This window comes from Phoca vitulina, unplaced genomic scaffold (assembly GCF_004348235.1).
Source record: "Phoca vitulina isolate PV1807 unplaced genomic scaffold, GSC_HSeal_1.0 scaffold2, whole genome shotgun sequence".
Classification (NCBI taxonomy): Eukaryota; Metazoa; Chordata; class Mammalia; order Carnivora; family Phocidae; genus Phoca; species Phoca vitulina.
In genome coordinates this window covers 4233945-4256993 of record NW_022589705.1, presented here as the reverse complement: position 1 = coordinate 4256993, position 23049 = coordinate 4233945, and the positions used below count along the sequence as shown (strand labels likewise).

General features: G+C 42.9%; 1 protein-coding gene across 4 annotated transcripts in view; it reads left to right on the top strand.

The window, feature by feature from the left end:
• The first annotated feature begins 12523 nt into the window (after positions 1-12523).
• The window catches only part of TTF2 (transcription termination factor 2), a 39244-nt gene continuing 28718 nt past the window's right edge, over positions 12524-23049 (top strand). For all 4 annotated transcript variants that reach the window (XM_032420724.1, XM_032420716.1, XM_032420706.1 and 1 more), the window contains exons 1-3: positions 12524-12602; positions 12684-12786; positions 15502-15588. In XM_032420724.1, coding sequence (XP_032276615.1) covers positions 12575-12602; positions 12684-12786; positions 15502-15588 — 218 coding nt within the window. In that variant the 5' untranslated portion in view covers positions 12524-12574. The remainder of the gene's footprint in view (positions 12603-12683; positions 12787-15501; positions 15589-23049) is intronic.

The following is a 23049-nucleotide window of genomic DNA, read 5'->3' as shown; positions in this document are numbered from 1 at the left end:
TCATTTCCCCTGGCAGAGGGAGTATTGACTAGGAAGTAGCATGAAGAACCTTCTGGGACAACTGAAATGTTTTTTATCTCGATCTAGGTAGTGGTTTCACGGGTGTATACCTATGTAAAAATTTACTAAGCTATTTTCTTAAGATTGAGCAATTTATGTAAATAACATACAACTTATATATATATAATAATATATAACTTAAATAACTTACTGTGTATAAATAACTTAAACCTATGTTTTTTAAAACAACATCTCTCTTTCAAAAAGTGGGACACCTGGGTGGCTCAGTCGGTGAAGTGTCTGCCTTCGGCTCAGGTCATGATCCCAGGGTCCTGGGATCAAGTCCCGCATTGGGCTCCCTGCTCAGCAGGGACTCTGCTTCTCTCTCTGCCTGCTGCTTCCCCTGCTCCCTCTCTCTCTCTCCGACAAATAAATAAAATCTTTTTTTTTTTAAAGATTTTATTTATTTATTTGACAGAGAGAGACACAGCGAGAGAGGGAACACAAGCAGGGGGAGTGGGTGAGGGAGAGAGAGAAGCAGGCTTCCCGCTGAGCAGGAAGCCCGATGCGGGGCTCGATCCCAGTACCCCGGGATCATGACCTGAGCTGAAGGCAGACGCTTAACGACTGAGCCACCCAGGCGCCCCAATAAATAAAATCTTTAAAAAAAAAAAGTATTTGAGAACCAACTAGATGAACAATGCAGAGTGAGGGATTTTAATATAGAGGGACATAAGATTTATTTATTCCACAAACATTTTCTGATATTCTGCATATGCCAAGACATACACTAGGAACTAGGGATGCAGAAACAATGGACATCATCCACTCTCTCTAAGAGGAAACGAGAAAGGAGTTGATGTTCACTATATTGAGCAGCCATCACGAGTCATGAGGACTGGATCTTTATGACGAACTTGTGAAGCTGAGATTAAACCATAAACCAGGAAAAAGCAGTTAAGTATCATGCCTTAAGTATGAGTGGCAGAGCTAGTATTTAAACTCAGGTGCATTAACTCCAAAAGCAACAGTCTCCCTATCACAGTATGCTTCCTCTAGTTGTAAAGACTCTACCATCTCGTTTTGAGCAAAGATCTGTACACACAAGGTAGAACAGGAGGACCATTGGGACAGAAAAAATAAAGATAGGTGCTTGCTTTGTCACATGCTAAGTGCCAATTTGCTCTAAAAAGGGGAAATGAATTTAGACTAGAAAACAGGAGATCCTTTTGCACTCTGCCCTGGTTCCCACAGATGTCCATTTAATCCAGTGCACGTTTTTGTTATGGGCTCCCATGACTGAAGGCAAATGCTACAAGTTCTTGAGTCTGTCTTTAGGGAATCTTTGTATTGTTTGTACCACCCTGCTGGTGGCAGCTATTTGTACCACCCTGCTGGCGGCAGAAAATTCTTTGAAGATCTTCTGTTCCCAAACCCAAGATGGAACCAGCCCAATAAGATGGCGCTGACGTCAGAATGGCCTTTATTACTCTATGTGGGCCTTCTAGTCCTAGAACTGGCAAATGGGGATGCTGCATAAAAACCATCACTACTAAAGCAAAGCTGGAGCAGTGGTACAGGAATCTGAAGTGGCTGGCCTTAGCTTCGATATTGAAGAAGGGTTGCTGGCTCTGTTCAATGCCAGGTCCTAACAAACACATACCAAATTCTAAAGTCTAAATTTCAGGTCCAAATTCCTCGCTTGAAACTTTTCGTGATCCAGGGAAGGTATTCAGTGTAGTATTAATGATGGGTCATTCAAACCCAGTAAACCAAGAGACTTCCCACCTGGCAACAGCAGGCTAAATGGAGACTGTGATATCCTTTCACACAAAAGAAATCATCAGCACATGGGCCCTTGTGGGAAGTAAGAGGCAGCGAGATAAAATTGAGGCTGCTAAACTACTCCCTCTTAGGGTTTTCCACTTTGACTCTTTGCTCCTTTTAGATAGTATGCCCAATGAATACATCTGGTTTCTTAATAGTCAGGAAGGTGAGCTCCGGATTTAGACTGCCTGCATGCAAATCCTGACATCCATCACTGGCTGTGTCATCTTTGCCAGTTAATCTCCCTTTGCCCCACTTCCCTCGTGCATACAAGGAGGTGATGCCCATTACTTCATGGACTCTGTTGGAAGGGTTAAATGAGATATACACGTACAGGAGTTAGAATTCATGAATGTTAGGTATCACCCTTATCATCATTGACAAGCTGGACATTCTAATCTTTTCTACCCCTAAGAAGGAAACCAGATACCTGCATTTGACATTCTAAGTCTTAACATGATAGTGGACAGAAACAGGGTATGGACCTGACATGCAAGCATGGGCTTTGCTACAAAACAGGATCATTGTCTGGGTCCACAGCCCAAGAGCCTAATTTAGAGAAGGATAAGTATGAAGCTGCAGGAAAGAGTCAGCATATCAAGGCAATGCGGACAGAGGAACATTTGGATAAAATTGTCTGAGTGCTTTATAGTTAAATGAAGAGCCAGGGTAGTTTAATCCAGGAGTTCCAAGTGAAGATATATAAATATATGGGAATTAATGGGGAATGGAGTCACCAGAGACTCCTATCCTGGTACTTTATACCTGTATTAATTAGCTAATTCAATTTGCATGTAGATTTGAGTGCAAATGGCACATTTGGAAAACAAATGTTATGGTAAGTAGCAAATAATTAGCTTGGGAATTTGTTTTAGTCAGCACAGTCTGCCATAACAAAATACCATAGACTTGGTGGCTTAAACAACAGAACTTTAGTTTCTCACACCTCTGGAGACTAAAAGTCCCAGATCAAGATGCCAGCCAACTGGCAAGTGCTCTCTTCCCAGCTTGTAGACTGCCAACTTCTTGCTATGTCCTCATATGACAGAGAAAGAGAAACAGAGAGAAAAACACACACACACAGGAAGAGAGTTTCTCTGATATCTCTTATAAGGGCACTAATCCTGTCATGAGGGCCTCATCCTCAGGACACGATTTCACCTAATTATCTCCCAGTGGCCCCACCTCCAAATACCATCACACTGGGAAGTAGAGCTTCATCACATGAATTTGGGAAGATTCAATTTAGTCCACAGAAGAATTTACAGTGTAATTAATGAGTTGAACTGTGGTTTGCTCTGTACCCGTGGTCTTCATGCCTGTTAGCATGGTTCAGAGGGAGTAAGTTATTTGGTATTTTTTATTGTACACGCACACACTTGGGTAGGGTATACACTTAACAGCAAAGCCGCTCAAGTGGGCAGAATTTCCCCACCTACCACTTAGCCATGCTCCAGCTGTCCTGTCAGACGTAGGCAATTAAGAACGGGGCAGGACTTGTGTCATGCCAAAAAAAACGCCTGAGGATGGAAAGGGATTGCTTAAACATGCATGCAGAGCTCCAGGCGGGCATACACAGAACCTAGGTGAGTCCTCTTCCACAGCCCCTCTTTAATGCGGTGTTTGTCTCCCCTGGACTGAAGGACAAGTGTTGAGGGTTGGCGGGCGGGGTAGTGGGGAAAGTGGGAGACAAAGAAGAATGGGAGAGAAGAATCTGGCAATTAGCATAAGAGTGAGAAAGCAGAAATAAAAGTTAACAAACCGCAGAAAGCACAACCTTACAGCCCCGGCCCCACCCAAGCTCTTCTCTGGGGCTCTGGTGGGTCGATCCCATCCCCAGCACGGGCACCAGCAGGGTCTGAAGGAACCCGCTGACTGGGAGAAGGAAGGAGGCTGCCTGCTTACAGGAAGAAACTTCCAGATGCCAGGAGAGGCGGCAAGCCACTCGTCCCGGAGGCCAGGCCTCGCTGTCTCCTGGCTACCAGGGAGGACGAGAAGCTCTGTCTGCTGTGTGGGGGACTTCTGCTTAGAGTAAGGTGGAAGTCGGTCCAGGAAAGGGAGAGTGGGAAAGCTCTAAAGGAGAAGTGAAGAGCTAGGAAGAGCTCCATCTTTTGAAGGGGATGCCCTGGGCTACCCAGGAAGGCCGCCTCAGATCTTCATCAAAAGAGTTATTAACTCTCCTTCTTCTCATTGTTGGACGGGAACAAATCCCTCACCTAGAACCGGCTGGCCCTCATCCAAATGCATGGAAAGCTGGAGAGAGAACCAGGAGGGAGGTGGCAGATTAGATAAGAAGTGAGAAGTGACAGATGTTGTCAGGCAAGTCGACCAGACGGGAGATGGTGCGGCTCAATGAATCACTAGCCTGGCGCCAGGCAAGGGCCTACATCCCCAAGAACCACATCCCCCTGCAGCTTCCAGGCCGCTTCCTGCGCTGCGCACCAAGAAAAAATCGCCCACGTTAACCTCACTTCCTCTTCCGCTCCGCTTTGCAGGCTGGTTAAGTCAAGGGACAGGTTGGGAGCATGCACGAGCTGCAGCAAGGCACCCACACTGGAAGGAACAACGTGGCGCTCGGTGCCAGACCGAAGGACCACCCCCCAAATCCTGACGCTTCGGGCACCGCGTTTACCGGGAGGAGAGCTGTGCAGGTCGTGAAGTGCTCTGCCTGGTTCAGCACTTGTCCTGGCGACTCAGAGGGCGTCCAGGGGAGTGGGCTTGTCAAGTGTTCGTTGACACGGAGTCAGGAGATAGCACTAACAGGTCAGCTGACGGGAGCAAGATTCAAAGAGATCTGGACAGGTTAGAATGATGGAGCCACACTAACAGGATGAAAGATAGAACCCAGAGTGAAGTTTAGGCAGTTAGAGGCTCCAGGTAGAGGAGATGCAAGTTCATGCGTGAAAAATGCAAGCAGTGGTTCTGGTTGATTGCACACTTGATAGGAATTACTAGCATGACATTTGTTAGGAAGGAGAGAGAAATTTTTTTGCCGCTTTATATTGCATGTGTATCATGATCATATCCAAAATAAAGGAGATAATTATCCCACAGGAGTCTTCATATTGAATTCTATTTGCGATGCCTCAACTGAAGTAAACATTCATTGAAAAGTGCTGGAGAGGGGGTCCAGAGGGGAGAGAAATGATTGTGGCAGTCGGAGGAGACTCTCTGAGGACGTGCGGAGGATGAGAGAGCCGTAGTCAGATATTTGAAAGTGACATTGAAAAGAATTAAGTGTATGATGCGTAGCTCCAGATTACAAGTGGAAGCTTCAGACGGAAAGACAGTTTCCTCCTCCATACACATTAGAATTAACTGCCATTTTTAGATACTCTAATAAAGAATTTGCTGTGACCCAAAGTTCCTATGCCGAATCCATTAGGGATGATGTAGGAGGGGATTGGGTGGGCATGCTGGGTGCCTCTAGGTCCCTTCCGCTCTATTGTTTCGTTTATGGAACTTACCAGATATGTATTGAATTTCTACGGACTGTGGTGAGCACAACGGAACCAGTCCCTGCTCTCTTGGCACCTACGTATATAATCTATGAGGAAGAGACAGACCATCAACAGCAGGAAACAGTAACAAGCTAACTAAATGTTATGCACAATGCAAACAGGGTGCTGAAGCAGAGAAGAGCGAGGGAGGATCTCCTTAGATTAAGTAGTCATGGAAACTCTCACTGAGGTGATACTTCAGCTGAGACCTGAAGACCTAGGGGGCCAAGACTTTGAAAGAACTAGGAAAACATTCCAGGCAGAAAGTACGACATGAACAACAGCCTTAATCTAAGACAAAGCCGGGCACAGTGAGGCAAGGAGTGCTGGTCAGGATGGCTGGAACACAGGGGGCGCGGATGAGAATGGCAGAAGGTGAGAGAGAGAGAGAAGCAGACAGGGCCAAGGTCACATTCCCCCCCCCCCCCCCCCCCCCCCGTGAGCCAGGATGAGGATTTAAACTTTTTTCTAAGTTCAGTGGAGAGCCACTGAAGCGTTTTAAGCAAAGGGTAATGGAATCCGATTCATGTTTTTAAAAGGTTGGTGAGTTCTGTAAGTCCATTCCAGTACAGAAGAATAGCAGCAGAAAACAGAGGCTGTTCTGCTCCAGCCCCTAGGTTAACTCAGCAAGGAAATGGAGGGGGAACTAGCCAGAACTCTGCCGGAGTTTGCTTAGCCCTGAAGATCCCAGCACCTGGGGAGGCTCAAAACTTCATGGCAAAAGTCTTCAGAGTGGATTCTTCGTTCTCCGCTTAAGAACCTGTAATCTACCCTAGTGCCATTCGTTATTCGTGAAGAAACACAACTCAGGGTGACACCAGGGCATAGTCACGGAGGTCCTGAGACTAGGGTGTCTAGAACTTGTGAAGCAGCAAGGGTATTAGGGAACGAGTAAGAAGTGTCCTTGCTTTCTAATGATATTTGGAATCTGGGTTGAGGATAAAGGTTGGAATTAAGCAAAATAACTAGTATAGAATTAAGGGAATCGGGGAAAAGATAATCTTGCTATAAGGTTTGAAGCGAGATACCAAAAAGTGGATGGGAGGAAAAAAGAAAATAAAGGAAAGGAAGGATTATAGGAAGGTCAGGACTAACCAGAGGGACTGAGAAGTGAAGGAGTTTTTAAGAGGCGCTGTGGTAGAGGTGTGGAGATGTGGGTACTCCAACTGCTTTTCCACTGACAGGCTAACAGCATTATAGGAAAAATGGGAAAAAAAGAAAAGCGCCACCGATAATCCTACCATCTTAAATAAGCATGATTATTGCTTGGGTCATTCCCTCCTTATTTTTTCCTATGTATCTGCTTTTAATGTAAAGACATTTGGATTTTTTTTTCAATCCTAAGAGTAACACATGTGAGTTGCACAAAATAAAAATCGTACCCGTCTCCCAACCCAACCTCTCAGAGCCATAGGAATGGAACTGTACAATATATAGTCTTAAAAGTAAATAGTTTGTTGTGGGGCACCTGGGTGGCTCAGTCGGTTAAGCATCTGATTCTTGGTTTTGGCTCAGGTCCTGATTTTAGGGTCCTGAGATCCAGCACCCTTACCCCGCCCCTGCCACCTTCATCCCCCTTCAAGCCCTGCGTGGAGCCCTTCGTGCAATCCTGTGCTGGCCGTGGATCCTGCTTAAGATTCTGTTGCTCCCTCTCCCTCCGCCCCTCCCCCCATCCTGTGCACGCTCAGAGGTTCTCTCTCAAAAAAAAAAAAAGTTAATAGCTTGTTGTAGTTAAGCATTTTTCACATGACTGTGATCATAGTATATGTAATTGTGTTACTTAACATTATACAAACTATTAACTCTTTCTTTGATCTCCTTGGATTAATAATGATTGATATCATTTTTACTTAAGTTTTAGTTTAAGTTCCGTACAAACTTTAAAGGAAAAAGCCTTTCAAAACCACTGAAAAAGAGGAAGATGATGGCTCATAAGCACATGAAAAGGAGCTCAACATCAAAAGTCATTAGGAAATGCAAATTAAAACCCAAAGGAGATACCACTTCACAACTAGGAAAATGACTATCATAAAAAAAAGGCAGACAATAACAAGTGTTGGTGAGGATGTGCAAGGCTGGAACATTTATACCCTACTCAGGAGAAAATAAAGTGGTTCAGCCACTTTGGAAAACAGTTTGGCAATTTCTTAAAAAGTGAAACCTAAATTTAGCACACGACCAGAAATTCCACCCATCCGTATGTACCTGAGAGGAATGAAAACAAATGTCCACACAAACACTAGTTAATGTTCATAACAACGTTATTCCTAATAACCACAAAAGGAAAACAACCCAAATGTTTATCAGCTGATGAATGAATACAACAGAATACTCTCCCGCAATAAAAAGAATAAAATATGGATACATGCTACAACATGGAGGAACCTCAAAAGCATTGTGCTTCATGGAGGAAGACAGACGCTATAGATTACATGCTGTATGCTCCATTTATGTGAAATGTCCAGAAAAGGCAGATTTATAAAGACAGACAGCAGATCAGTGGTTGCTTGGTACTGGAGTGTTAGTGAGGATTACTATGCACAGGTTTGAGGGACGTGTTGGGGGTGATAGAAACGTTCTAAAACTGGATTATGGTGATGGCTGCACAACTTTGTAGGTTTACTGAAAAAGTATTGAATTGTACACTTACCAAACACACACACACACACACACACAAAGTAGATGAAGGAGGGGGCGCTTTGAACCATTCTGGGGACACTTTTAAGACGAGTGAAATTTGGAACCTAATAAGAAATATGCAACAAACGAATTTGTAAAGTCTCTCGGCTTTTCAAATGATAACCAGATTTATCCTTAACATAATATCATCCTGACGGTGCCTCTGTCAAAGGATGGATGGTCGTATCTTTGAAAGGCACAGTATGAAAGGAAATTGAGTTACTGTTACATAGCCTTAAACAAAAAGAATGAAACAGCAGAAGAGGAGGGCCTTGTGTTTGGTTTTTATGTTCCGATGCCGCCACCTCGTGATCATTTATAAAATGGCGCCACTCGACTTGCTTTTTTTTTTTTTTACCTTGGATTTGTTGAGCCTGTCTGTATGCCACACATATCTCAATGCTTGGCTGTGTGTAGGTTAAATATCTGAATGGATCGCTGAATAATTTATGCTTCCCAAAAAATACTGTAGTGGCAAGAACTGGATTGGGAATCTCAAAAAATAGCTTCCAGCCCCTGATCTGCTTGGTGTCAGCTTTGTGACTTTGAGCCGGAACAAGATTAATCTATGGGCCCTAACTGGCCCCAGAGTTCAAGCAGAGGCTCTCTGTAAGTTAGCGGTTAGGAGCACGTCATTGGAGTAAGTTCCTAACTACTCTGAACTTTGGTCTTCTACTCTATAAAAGAACACCCACTGCCAAGGTCCGTGTGAGAACCAAGTGTGAAAATGTACGTAAAAACACTTATTTCAGAATACACTTCAGAAAACAGTAGGCTGCGATGGTTCCCACCAGTAATCAGGTGCCTCCTGGGCAAAAATCTGACATTTCGAAGTCGTTACTTCTTCCCACCCCACCCTCAAAACAATTAAGCAAAAACCCTGAAAGATAGAAGTTCAGAAAACAAAATATATTTCTTAGAATTATCAGCCGATTGGAAAAACACATTTGAACAATTTATTTAAATACTGAGTAAAGCCAGGCACCTGGGTGGCTCAGTCGTTAAGCGTCTGCCTTCGGCTCAGGTCATGATCCCAGGGTCCTGGGATTGAGCCCCGCCTCGGGCTCCCTGCTCAGCAGGAAGCCTGCTTCTCCCTCTCCCATTCCCCCTGCTTGTGTTCCTGCTCTCGCTATCTCTCTCTCTGTCAAATAAATAAATAAAATCTTTAAAAATAAATAAATAAATAAAAATAAATAAATAAATAAATACTGAGTAAAGCCAAAGGCTTCACAGAAGCTGGAATTTTACAAATAACTTGGAATCACTGATTTTTTTTTTTTTTAAGATTTTATTTATTTATTTGAGAGGGAGACAGAGACAGAGCATGAGTAGGGGGAGGGGCAGAGGGAGAGGGAGAAGTAGACTCCCCACCCGGCAGGGAGCCTGGGATCATGAACTGAGCCAAAGGCAGATGCATAACCGACTAAGCCACCCAGGCGCCCCTCAATGATTATTTCTAAACGATACAGAGTGACAAGGACGTCAAGGGGTGCGTGTTGTAGCCGATCCTCTCACCACCAGTATCTTACAGGTGCCTGGCAGGCTCAACATAAGCCAACCAGCCCAATGCTGACCAGAGGAGACAGAATTCTTTCATTTCCCCAAGAATTCAAATGAGTGTTTGCATCACTTGAGATTTTATTCCATAGGTCAGAGAACCAGGCTGCGTAAGGAGCCACACTACCTGAAACTAATGAGTGTCTACCATTTTACTCCTTCACCCACTCTATTTCCTTAGGATGTCAAAATATCGAGATGATCTTAGCTTTTATTTTCCAGGCAGATGTTCTGGCACGACTCATACATTAAGTTTTTTGTTTGTTTTTAACAGCTTTATTGAGGGATAATTTAGATACCATAGAATTCCCTAACATACACGGTTGCCCGAGTCTTGGTAACTGCATACAGTTATGTAGCCATTACCACAATTCAGTTTTAGAACAATTCTATCATATACTTTGCATTTGACCAGCCCCATAGGGAAAGAATTTACTGGATCTTTTTTTTTTTTTTTTTAAAGATTTTATTTATTTATTTTGACAGAGAGAGACACAGCGAGAGAGGGAACACAAGCAGGGGGAGTGGGAGAGGGAGAAGCAGGCTTCCCGCCGAGCAGGGAGCCCGATGCGGGGCTCGATCCCAGGACCCTGAGATCATGACCTGAGCCGAAGGCAGACGCTTAACGACTGAGCCACCCAGGCGCCCCATTACTGGATCTTTAACCCGTGGATTTAAACCATCTAGCTCTAGAACCTCGCCTAGGCATTCCTTTTGAATAAATCAAGCTTTAAAGGGAGACAAAGTAAAACTCTCAACTTTACTCCAAATAGAGGTCAATGAAACACATTCTCTCCAGGGGTCTGCAGGCTAATTAGAATATAAATTAAGTAAGTTAAGAATAAAAGTTAAGACACATGCACTAATGTATATTTTGAAAAGCGTATATTATATAGTTCATTACAGTTTATGCCATTATTATGGCCACCTTTCACCCAAGGACCATCTTATTTGTTTTCTCACTCTTATAGATATGGTTAGGTGGGATAAGCTGCCTGGAGCCTGAACATTTTGATCTGGCATATCCCAAGTTAATGGAAGAAATATTCCCCCTTTCTGTAATTTGGCTGTGCACACTTACGTGGGTGGGGTTGGAACTAAAACACTGCCTTAGATCCTGCAGAGGAAGAGCTTCTTCTTCAATGGGATATTTAAGAGGCCCTTTTGATTTTGTCTTGTTTCAAAAAGCTTATTTATTCAAGAAATAATTAAATTGCCATGCTCCTCATCCTGCAGATCCACTACTCACAGTCTACTTCTCCCAATACAGCATCTAGTAAATATGTACACAAAAATCTCTCAATGAAAGAATTATAATCTGGGTATAATGAAAATGCCTCTATTTATTTATTTGCTTTTTGTTCCTGCCTTATCTCTAAGTTCGTCTATAGGTGTTTCAGAGAGGTAGTTATGTATAAATTACTTCTACTTTGGTTCCAAACACACCTTTATCTAGCCTTACAGAGTTTACTAACTCCACTCATCTTGACATTTAAATACTATTTTACTTTGTTATTTAAGTGTTCGATATGTGCTAACTCAGCCTCCTGCATATACTAAGATCCTTGTGGTTAGAGTAATTGTTTCAAACTTTGTGCATGAATAAACGAATTCTGTATTTCCTGAGCACCTTGTTCACATTGGGCACACAAAAAGCTATTTAATAAGTACTTGTTTAATTAATAATGATACCTCAGGTTTGTCTCCCTTCCTGTGAAGCCCCTGCCTCCTGTCCCCCCCTCCACGTACATTTATCATATAACCCAGATTTCCTAGACATTACAGATTTTCTGTCTTACTGTGTCCCATAAGAACAGTTGCATGTGCCACACCGTATGTCTGGTCATATGGTCCTCAATAACTGTAATATGAATCCATCTCTGTTGCAATACGTCTCTGATTTCTATTCCTTCCTCTTTGCTAATAGCTCTGATTACCATTTCAAATACAGTTCCCTTTCTTTTCTTTAACTTGAGCCTCGATTTTTAACATTACAAAAGAATACTAATAGGACAAGTTTGACAATACAAAATATACAGAGCACCTCTCATCAAAGGTTATCTATTTCTTCCCTGCTGTTTCCACTTTGACTCGTACAACTCAGGGTTCCTGCACTAAGAGGGCCTAGAGAACATTCAGTACACACAGGAAGCAGCTGCGCAGTCCCCCGGGCACCTGTCGGTGGGTCGCCCACTCACTCATTCTGTGACCTTGGTTGAGTCACTCAAATTTCTATGAACCTCGGAGTCTTCCTTATAATGCTGCCCATCTCACCAGGCTGTCGAGACAAGAGAGACGTGGGTGTATGCGCACTCTGTGAAGTCTAAAGCGCAATGCAAACTTAAAGGATCGCTGGAAGGGGGGTGGTTCCCTGCACACCTCTTCGTGCCTGCTCTCCCCCAGACTTTTCGTTTCACCGCGCAACTTGAAGGGACGCGCCCAGGAGCCCGCACACCACCGCGCCCCAGCCCTGCAAGTTCACAGGCAGCAGCTTCTCCCGGCCTCGCCTCCTCAGGGACCGAGACCCAGGCCCCGGCTCGGAGACGACCGCGAGGCTTCGGGCGCCGTCTGCCGCCGGGAGAAAGGAGCCTTCCTTGCAGAGCTCCCCTCTGCAGTTGTAACGCGCGCTCCCTCTAGGTCTGCCTCTGGGTCTCAGTTATAAACTGGAGTCACCCCCGGCTTCAGCCTCGCCCCTCCCTCACCCCCGCACCAGCCCCGCGAAACCCCTCCCCCGGAAAGCCCCTCGCGGGGAAAGCCCCTCCCCCGGAAAGCCCCTCGCCGGGAACGCCCAGCCACCTTCCAAAAGGCCCTGCCAGCTTCAGCCACGCCCCATTATTTAAACTCAGGGCGCCCGCGAAGGTGGCTGGTTAGGGCCCCGCGCGGTGAATTATGGGGGGGGGGGTGAGCCTGCAGAAGGTGGATGCTGATTGGCTCCTGAGCGAGGAGGGCGGAGTAAAAGGCGGAAGCAGGCGTTGGGGGGTGGCTCCGTGCAATTGCAGACTGGAGCGCTCATGGAAGCGGTTAGGTGCTCCGAGCACGGTAAGGGGTCCGGGTCTTTTAGGGGCTCCCGGGGTCTGTCAGTGTAGCTTGGCGTAATCATTGCCAACCTCCTGTCTTCAGGGATCGTGTGCTTTCTCAAGACCGGCGTCCGCGATGGCCCGAATAAAGGAAAGAGCTTCTACGTGTGCCCGGCTAACACCTGCAGCTTCGTGCTGGCAGCCGAGTAAGTCTCGAGATGGGCATGACTGGCTGCCACCGCCAGCTCCCCTCCGCCCGGCGCCACTGGCACTAGGAGAGGTGGGGACCCCGGTGTGTGCAGCCGGGGCCTTTAAGTAGTTGGTGATCCCAGGCCAGCGTGGCGTGTTCAGGAGGCGCTCGGTTCCTGCTTGCTGTTTGGCCTTGGGCAGCTTACTCACCCTCTCTGGGCCTCCTTTTCGCCCACCTGTAAAGTGGAAGGTCAACTACAATTGGTACCTTCTGGTCCTTTCCAGCTCTGGGTTTCTTCTTGCTTGCCAGCCCTTCTGCTAGGACATTGCCTCTCCCTGCTAAGTGAGGACATGCAGACATAGTAGAAAATAATTGGTCCCTGTTTTGCACTAGTTTCAGGCCGAACTTATTTTTAAATGTTTGAGGTTAAAACTCGCTGGTGGTCAGATTATCAGCTCCTTTTAAAAAGAGGATTCTCTGGTGGCACCTGAGTAGCTCAGCTGGTTAAGCATCTGACTCTTGATTTCCGCTGGGGTCATGATTTAGGGTCCTGAGATAGAGCCCCGCTTGGGGCTGCGCACTGGGTATAGAGCCTGCTTAAGATTCTCTCTCCCTCTCTGCCCCCCGCCCCCTTGTGCCCACTGTCTCTCACTCTCTGTCTCAAAAAAGAAAAGGATACTCTGCATTTAAGGTGTAAGATTGATAATCCAAAAAACAGGTTACTTTAGGATTAATGCTGAAAGAAAATCAGATATCTTTTTTTATTATTATTATGTTATGTTAATCACCATACATTACATCAATTTTTGATGGAAAATCAGATATCTGATCAACATTCTGGTTTTACAAAATTGGAAGCTGGGACCCAGAAATGTTAAGCATCTTCTTCAAGTGAGAAAAGTTAATACAGTTGTCATAAAATGTTAATAAGGTCCACAGCCCATGTGAATTTTTAAACTTTATCACATTAAACATTTTTCCTGCTCTCTACTGAATTTGGTAGAGAAACATAAATTTTCTCCATCTGATGTAAGGCACAAAGTGGATATCAATACTAGAAAATAAAGTATTTTTTAACATGTATATATTAACTTACATTTCCCTTACATGATTTAGATGATTTCTGTCTTTGTTGTGCTTTGAAGCTAAGTGAAGAAATTTGTATCTGTTTTCAGATTTGGCAAATAAATTTTTAGAGAAAATACTTTCTTAGCCCTCTAATAAGTTGTCCTTTTATTGGAAAGAAATTACCAGGATCCAGTTAAGTTAAATACGAAACGATTTTGAAAAAAGCAGTGTCAAATCTTAAGATAGAAGGGACAAGCCAGTAAAGCTATCAACGACATATCATCAAGTCAGGATTTACTATTTATTTCTAATTTCTATACTGAGTTTCTTAGGTTCTGTACCTAGCTCAAGTTTCATGAAACATGGAAGCATGTTCAGATTTGTAGGAACAAAGCATTAATGGTAGCATGGGACTCAGCTTTATGTTATTTATTTATTTTTTTTAAAGATTTTATTTTTATTTATTTGACAGAGAGAGACAGCCAGAGAGGGAACACAAGCAGGGGGAGCAGGAGAGGGAGAAGCAGGCTTCCCGCAGAGCAGGGAGCCCGATGTGGGGCTCGATCCCAGGACCCCGGGACCATGACCCGAGCCAAAGGCAGAGGCTCAACGACCGAGCCACCCAGGTGCCCTTCAGCTTTATGTTAAAAGAAACATACCTTTGGGGTGCCTGGCTGGCTTAGTTGGTGGAGCACGTGATCTTGGGGTTGTGAGTTCGAGCCCCATGTTGGGTATAGAGGTTATTTGAAAATAAAATCATTAAAAAAAGAAAAGCAAATCCTTATATAGAATACCATTTATGCAAATGCACTGCTGTCAGACTAGTACAATATAATAGTTATTTGGTAAACTTGACCAATTTGGGATATGTCTGGTAACCAGGATATAAGCAAAACAAAGGAAGAAACAAGTGCCACATGTCATATGAGAGTACTTTAGGTCTTCACTCAAAACTGTAGCCTCAAATGTTATATATACATTCTCTCATAATAAATTGGAAAAGAAGAGTTAAAAAACTTATGCCAGGCATGAAGCAGGTTAGGAGAGCCTGCTCCTAAACTGATTGTTATAGGAAAAGGGATGATGGAAGAACCTGTGGAAAATTCACAGCCAGTCTTAGATACTTCAGCTGTTCCTGGGGGGGTGGCAGCGGGGGGGGGGGGTGTCTCACAATGTAGAGGTCACAGAACAGTATAGTTTTGAGCTTTTGAGTCATCAGGAGAAAGGCGTATTTATTGTCATCCTGTCTTTGGGGGAGTGGGGAAAAAAATGAAAGCTGTAGAGCCTTTCCCCGGAGGAATGTGCATAGACGTACAAATGTATGGGATTAACAAACCCAGTAGAGGTCATACATGCATTCTTATGTTTAAAACCCATAGTGCAGGGGTACGTGGGTGGTTCCGTTAGTTAAATGTTGGGCTGTTGATTTTTGGCTCAGGTCATGCTCTCAGGGTCATGTGACCGAGTCCCGGGCCTGCTTGAGGTTCTCCCTCTCTCTCCCGCTGCCCTGCCCCCTTGTGTGTGCGTGTGTGCGCTGGCACGCACACGTACATTCTCTCAAAAATAAATAAATAAATAAAATCCATAGTTTGGATTTAATTTTAGAATGTTAATTTCTGTTGCCTCCTAAAACAAAATTTCTTTTTTTTCCCCTCCCCTCTAGTATTCCTGTTTCTCATTGTTTATTGCATGAGGACTGTGTGGTAGGGCTTCAGGGTTTGCTTCTACCGCCAGGCAAGGAAGAATATAGGTAAGTGTCCAAAAGGAACATCTATGTGTATTTGCTTCTGTCTTTCCCTGGAAGAGTTACAGCCAGATGTGTTTTCCTAGAATTGACTATTCTGTAAAAATGATTTTTCACAAAGAGGATTTCTGTATGTATTGAATGCCTTCTGAGATGTTACTCCCTCACTGCAGAGCAACTGGTTAATTTGAGAATCTGGTTAATTTCGGGATCAACTGCTCTACCTTCCTCCCTCTCCCACTCTTCAGTAGCCAGTAATGTCAGCCCACCAACAGTCATTAACTTGCAGTGACTTGTCAACTTTTCCATTCTAGTAATAGAATGAAGTAATGTCTAAAAATGTCTAAAGTATTTAAGCACTCAATAAATGTTAGTTTCCCTTCTTTTTTATGAAAACTCGGAGGTGAGGCAGGGAAATCTATATAGGTGGCAGGTGATATTTGTCATGAGTATTCAAAGGTAAGTAGGAATTCAGTAGGGGCAAGAAAGGGGTCATATTTAACAGATCAATACCCTGCATTAGGGTATGGAGTTAGGAAGTAACCAGGAATTGCAACTATTTGGTTTGGTAATAATTTAGCATGTGTTTGAGTAGAGATTTCAGAAGATAAGGCTGGCCAGGAAGGCAGGGGCCAGGTATGATGGTCATTATATGATATTTTGTGCAGTTCAGAATGTATATATTCTAGATCAATCCCCCCCACCCCCATATTGGCATTTCAGTACCATCTTCACATGTCACTTAAATACCAATTCTGCTGTTTTTCTTAATTGAGTTGTAGATACAGTAAGATGCATTGATTTTAAGTGTTCAGTAGTTGAGTTTGAGAAATTGATATAACCAAGCCTCAGTCAAAATACAGAAATATTTCTCTTACCCCATTAAGTGCCATTGGACCCCCTTCTACCATAGGCATCCACTGTTTTGATTCATTCTTTTATGTCTGGCTTCTTTTATGTAACAATATCTGTGAAATTGATCCATGTGGTTGTGTGTATCCGTAATTCTTTGTTATTGCTGAGTTGAATTCCACTCTGTGAATATCACAGTCTGTCATGCTTATTTGTCATCTATATATCTTTTCTGGTGAAGTATCTGTTTAAATCTTTTGCCCATTTTTTTCATTGAAAATTTTATTGAGCTAATTGTAGATTCTCATGCATTTATAAGAAATAGTACAAAAAGACCCCCTGTAGACTTTACCTAATGGTAATATTTTGCAAAGTGTATGTAAATAGTATATAATATTACAATTAGGATATTGATTCAGTCCACTGATCTTATTTATGAAGATAGTTTTCCTTGTACTAATAATGTGTGTGTGTGTGTGTATAGATTTAGTTCTATACAGTTATCATGTGTAGTTTTTTTGTATGCACTACCACAGTCAAGATATGGGACAGTTCCTTCACCACTGAATTCCTCTACCCTGCCTCCCACTCCCTCCACGTCATCTCTGTCAACCAGGAATCTCATCTCCGTTTCTAAAGTTTGCCATTTCAGAAATGTTATATCAATGGTATCATAAAGTGTAACTTTGGGGGATTTTTGCCTACTTTAAAAATTGTGTTGTCTTTTTATTATTGAATTTGAAGAGTTTTTTATATATTCCCTATACAAGTTCTTTGGCAAATACATATATAATGAATATTTTCTCCAAGTCTTTGGTTTTTGTTTTCTTAACTCCCTTTTGAAAAGTAGAAATTTCTCATTTTTATAAAGTCCAGTTTATCATTTTTTTTGTCCTTTGTGCTTTGTATGTTCTCTCTGAGAAATCTTTGCCTGCCCCAAGATCACAAATTTCTCCAAGGGTTTCTTCTAGAGGTTTTATAGTTAGTTTGTTTTCTTAATGGCTTTTCTGTTTAGTCTGTGATCTACTTCAAATTAATTTTTGGTATCTTATGAGATAGGAGTAGGTCATTTATTTTTCCATATATTACTGAATGAATATTATTCAGTTGTCTTAGCACCGTTTTGGAAGACTTTCCTTTAGCCATGGAAATGGTTGGCACTTCGTAAAAAATCAGTGATTACCATGTTATGGATCTGTTTTTTTGAACTTGCTAATTGTTCTGTTGGTCCTTTTGCCTATCCTGACACAATCAGGTAAGATAGTATGAGTCTTCCAACATTCTTCTTTTTCAAGATTGGCTATTCTGGGTCATTTGCGTATAAAATGTAGCATCGAATTCTAAATTTCCTTAGAAAAACTTGTTGGTATTACACTGAATCTGTATAGATCCTTTTGGGAAGAACTGACATTAATGTTGATTTTCCAGTCTATGAGCATAGTGTATTTATGGCTTTTTTTTCCCAGCATTGTTGAATAGTTTTCACTGTAGAGTGAGTACTCTACTCTTTTTGTTAAATTTAGTCCTCAGAGAGTGTTATGATTTTTGATGCTATTGTAAATGGTATTTTTAAATTGTTCACTTTTTTAAAAAGATTTATTTGTTTATCTGAGAGAGAGAGAGTAGGGGGAGGGGCAGAGAGAGAGACTCTTCAAGCAGACTCCCCGCTGAGCACGGAGCCCCACACGGGGCTCAATCTCATGACCCTGAGATCCTGACCTGAGCCAAAACCAAGAGTCGGATGATCAGCCAACTGAGCCACGCAGGTACTCTGAAATTTTCACTTTTTGACTGGTTTTTTTTGTTAGTACAGTGAGGCTTGTAAGCCTCTAGAGCATGAAGTCAGGATGTCCTGACACCTAAAACCGTTTACGTGCTGCTGGGGGTGGGGGGACCCTCTACCATATGGGAAGACTGTTCGAGGTTGTAGGAAGCCACTGAAGAATGTTTGGTCCAGTTTGCATTAGTAAAAGAGGAGCTCTGAAGACAGTTGGTTAGAAAGGAAGATGGTGGAGGCCAGGAGACTGCTGATAGAGAAGTGCCAGTAAATGTCTAGGAAATGGCATGGTCAGTATTGCTTACTGCCGTAGTCTCTTCTGTGACAGGAAGATGAGGCAACTAACATTTAGCGAGGTTAGGAAAGGAAGCAGGTCCCAGGGTTGTGGAGTGGCATTGCTGGGATTCAGACCACGGTCTAGCTGATTCTAGATGAATCCACTTTAGTCTCTAAGTGAAAGGTGTGCTTGGATTGAGGCATTGGCAGTGGAGTGGGGTGGACTTAGGTTGTGGAAAACTTGCTGAAAGAAAATCAGTAAGACACCTTTCTGGTGGGGCATTTAAGCATGTACCTTTCTCCCTCATTTTCCCCTCAGGAATAGTGACCCTGGCAGTCCCGGCTTCCCTGGGTTGTGAGGATTCGGTGAGGTCATGGGTCTGATGCACGCGGTCTGGCGTTTGGCTCGCTGTGAGTGCTCAGTAAATGGTTGTTAAGTTGGGATTTATGGGTGATGAGTTTACCATTAAGCAAGACAAGGAAAGAAAGGTAACACAGATGGAGGTTTGGGATGTGTGGCCAACACAGACAGCTTTGAACTAATCATGTCTTAGGTATATATGAAACCAGCTAGAGAAGTGAGTGCAGCTCCAAAGAAAGGTCTAGGCTCAAGATGGAATTTTGAGAATTTACCACAAACATTCTTCATACTAGGGAGATGAGGCTGAGAGTTGATCATTATTTTAAAATAGAAAAGTAAGAGCGCCTGGGTGGCTGAGTCGTTGGGCGTCTGCCTTCGGCTCAGGTCATGATCCCAGGGTCCTGGGATCGAGTCCCACATCGGGCTCCCTGCTCAGCGGGAAGCCTGCTTCTCCCTCTCCCACTCCCGCTGCTTGTGTTTCCTCTCTCGCTGTGTCTCTCTCTGTCAAATAAATAAATAAAACCTTTAAAAATAAATAAATAAATAATAAAACAGAAAAGTAAAGGGGTGCCTGGATGGCTCAGTCTGTTAAGCATCCGACTTTTGATTTTGGCTCAGGTCACGATGTCAGAGTTGTGAGATTGAGCCCTGCGTCGGGCTTCTCGCTAGGTGTGGGGCCTGCTTAAGAGTCTCTGTCTCCCTCCCCCCCCCAAAAAAAAGAAATGAAATAGAAAAGTAAAGTATGCAAATGTTTTTCTTTTAGCCCAAGTCTAGAACATCATTACTAGGAGGTACTTACTGGAGGTTTTAAAAGGTTGTTTTAGGACAAATAAAATACAGTCATACAACACACAATAAATAAAAAACAAAAAACAAACAAGTACCCTGATTGGTAGTGCAGACTGGAAATTGTAACAGGATTAGGTACGACAGTAGACGACTTCCTTAGCAGACAGTTAGGACATTTAGCCAGAACCCCTGTACTCTGGAGAATGACCTCAGGGAGTAGAACCTTTTCTTCTGAAAACTGAACTTTAAGTACTTCACATCTTTGACTTAATTCCAGTATGTTTGAAGCTTAACCCAACTAGGAGACAGGTGCAGCAGAGTAATGGGAAGGAGGTGTAAGCCCCGGTGAGGCTAAGATGCCCATTTTTCATTCCTTGGCATGCAGTTCTCTAACAAACACCAGATGGTGCCACTCACCAGCATTTGACTGACCCTTCAGCCTTGGCCCTCTGTTTAGGGACAATAAAGAAACAGTCACTCAGTAGAACCAGAGGGAAGAACTCGTGCCCTGACTTGAATGATGTGGCACACACACCTTGATTTACAAATCAAGTGTGGTCGTTGTCACTGAGCTTCCTGAGTTCTTGTTTGCTCCCCTCCCGTTTCCCCCTCCTCTCCTTTGTCTTCCAACTTCTCAAGGTTAGAGAATCAAAACAGATGGAAGTATTCTTTTATCTATAACTAGGTAAAACAAGTTTTAGTTCTTTAAAAAACTGGTTGTTGTGGGATGTTCAAAATATTTTATTTTTAGGGGCGCCTGGGTGGCTCAGTCGGTTAAGCAGCTGCCTTCAGCTCGGGTCATGATCCCAGGGTCCTGGGATCCAGCTGGTTGGGCTCCTGCCCAGTGGGGAATCTGCTTCTCCCTCTCCCTCTGCCCCCCCCCCCCACTCGTGCGCTCTCTTTCTTGCTCTACTCTCTCTCTCAAATAAATAAATAAAATCTTTAAAAATATATTTTTAATAACATTTGAATCTTTGCATGTCTAGCAGATTCCTTTGTGTGGTTGGTTATTGGGTAAAATTGGGGTGCAGATGATATAGCCCAGTGATGATTTTCTGGACAGATGATAGAAATTTGGGTATAAGCCAGGCCCGTGCAGAAGCACCTCAAGTCCTACCACCCCATGAAGAGCCCCCCTCAATAAAGTTAGTACATCTTGTAGAGTATTTATATTGTAGAGTATCATGCACTGTGCTGTGTAATGGAAGGAATCCTTGTATGTGAAGCCTATTAGCTCTGTGTGTCACAATTACTTTTCCCACTCTGCCTTTTGTCTTATAATTTTGCTAATGGTATTTTTGCCATATGGAAGTTTAAACCTTTTTTTTTTCACGGCCGTAGGGTAGTGGAGAGCCATGTTGCTGCCCCTCAGTGGCTTCCGCAGCTGAACGTTTAAAACTTTTGTGTGGCCAGAATTACTAAATCCTTTACCTCTCAGCTGCAGGGCTTCAGGTCCCACTTAGAAAAGCCTTCTTCACGTTAGGATTAAAAAAAAATTCATCTCTCTTTTTTTACCCAGAACATTTACAGTTGCATTTTTTACGTTTGCATTTTCGTTCCATCTTGAATTTTAATGTAAGAGAATGAGGTAGAAATCCAGCTTTATGTTTTTCTAGTGCTGGCGCATATAAACAAGGGAACCTGTATTCCTAAGGGGCTCTGACACCACTAGGGTAAGAGTCAGACACAGGAAGGCTGGTGCCCAGCGCGATCTGCATGTAGTAGCATTAAATTGGATGTGTTCAAATGCAGGCGCTTCTGGGATCTAGTAAGACCTGCAGTAAGGGGTTAATGCTGGTGCAAGTTACTGAGATAGTGTAGGAGTTGAGACTGGCCTTGAATGACCTTTAAAATTTGGATACAGTAAAAGATAAGTACTTGGGGGCTATAAGCGGAAGTGTGGTTATAGGAATAAGCAAGAGGGTCAGAGGGAGTGAACTAATGATTATTATTGCTTAGCAAGTCCTTAATATGGGTCAGGCATTGGTCTGAATCTTATCTTTACATGTATTAATGTGTGTGGTCTTCACAGTGATCTTATGAAGTAGGTACTTCTTTTGTTTTGTGTGTTGTTTTTTTTTTTTTTTTTTGGCCATCTTAGAGAAAAGGAAACTGGCACAGAGACTAGTCAAGTGAGGTATCTGAGGATTCAGAGCTAATTATGTAGTGAGGCTGGGATTCGAACCAACGGAGGAGGACTCTGGAGCCCGAGAGACTCGTGGCCTGGCTGAAGTGAATGTGCCTGACAGTGTAAATCTGGGTTGGACGATCAGCCTTTAGGAAGAAGGGAGGATAAAGAGGTCTGGCTTCCTCTGGCTGTGTTCCTCATTATTGTTTATTGCTTACGGCCTGGGAAATAATGAATATACTGCAGAAATTACACTCTTCTTCATAGCAGAATCAATATTTGATTTCTCTGAGAATACATTCCCATTGCTTTCTTTGTTGATTTGCAATTTAATAAACATAAACTTTTTATCCTAAAAACAGAGAAGCCCATCCATATTGGTTTTAATAAAAACACAAGTACAAGCATTTTTAGCACCGTGCCTAGAACATATACATGCTTAGTAGTTAAATCATACATGTGTTGTTTTCTCCCTTCTTGGTCTCCAAGTCCTGCCCCTTTGAAAGTCTGCAGTGGCTTGGGCTTTCAAATAGATACGATTTATGAGATATTCTTGTCTTGATACACTTAAAATAACAGCAGAAATTTATTCTTGATTCACTTTGATCAGGAGTGGTATGGCCTAATAGTTGCCAATACTCTGAATTGTTATGCATTCGAAGCATCTCAGAAATTTTATTACACATGTTCAATATAATATCCTATTGCTGTGAGAAAAACTAAAGAGACCAGTAAAAATTTTTTCAGAAAATTGTGAGCTTGAATGGGAAAATTGTGAGTTTGTATGAGAGGGGCTGGACCTATTTTCTTTTTAGTTTGACTTTTATGGAACACTTGTTCATTTGAGGCTTACCTTTGCTTACATGTCCAGGTGAGGTAATGACATCCGGGGATTTTGAATTGGGACTCAGACTGTCTTGATTCGTGTTGTATATCACGGGGCTAACTTAAGAAGTTAGAAAAGAGCAAGAAATTAAACTGAAAGAAAGGAGAAAGAAAGGATTAATGTAGGTAAAAATGGAATTTAATGAGTTCAATAACAGCAACAAATAAAATCCAGAAAGTAATTGATCAAGAAAACAGAGAAGGCCCTAGTATACAGTATGAGAAATAAGCAGTTACTCTTGAGATATATTAAAATTCATTGTGACATTGTTTTTAGTAGCACAAAATTGGAAACAACCAAACTGTCTATCAAGAGGGTTCTGGATAAATAAATAATGGAACTCTAAATAGTGGGAAACTACTGTGCAGCTGTAGGGGGGAAAAATGTGTGTGTGTAAA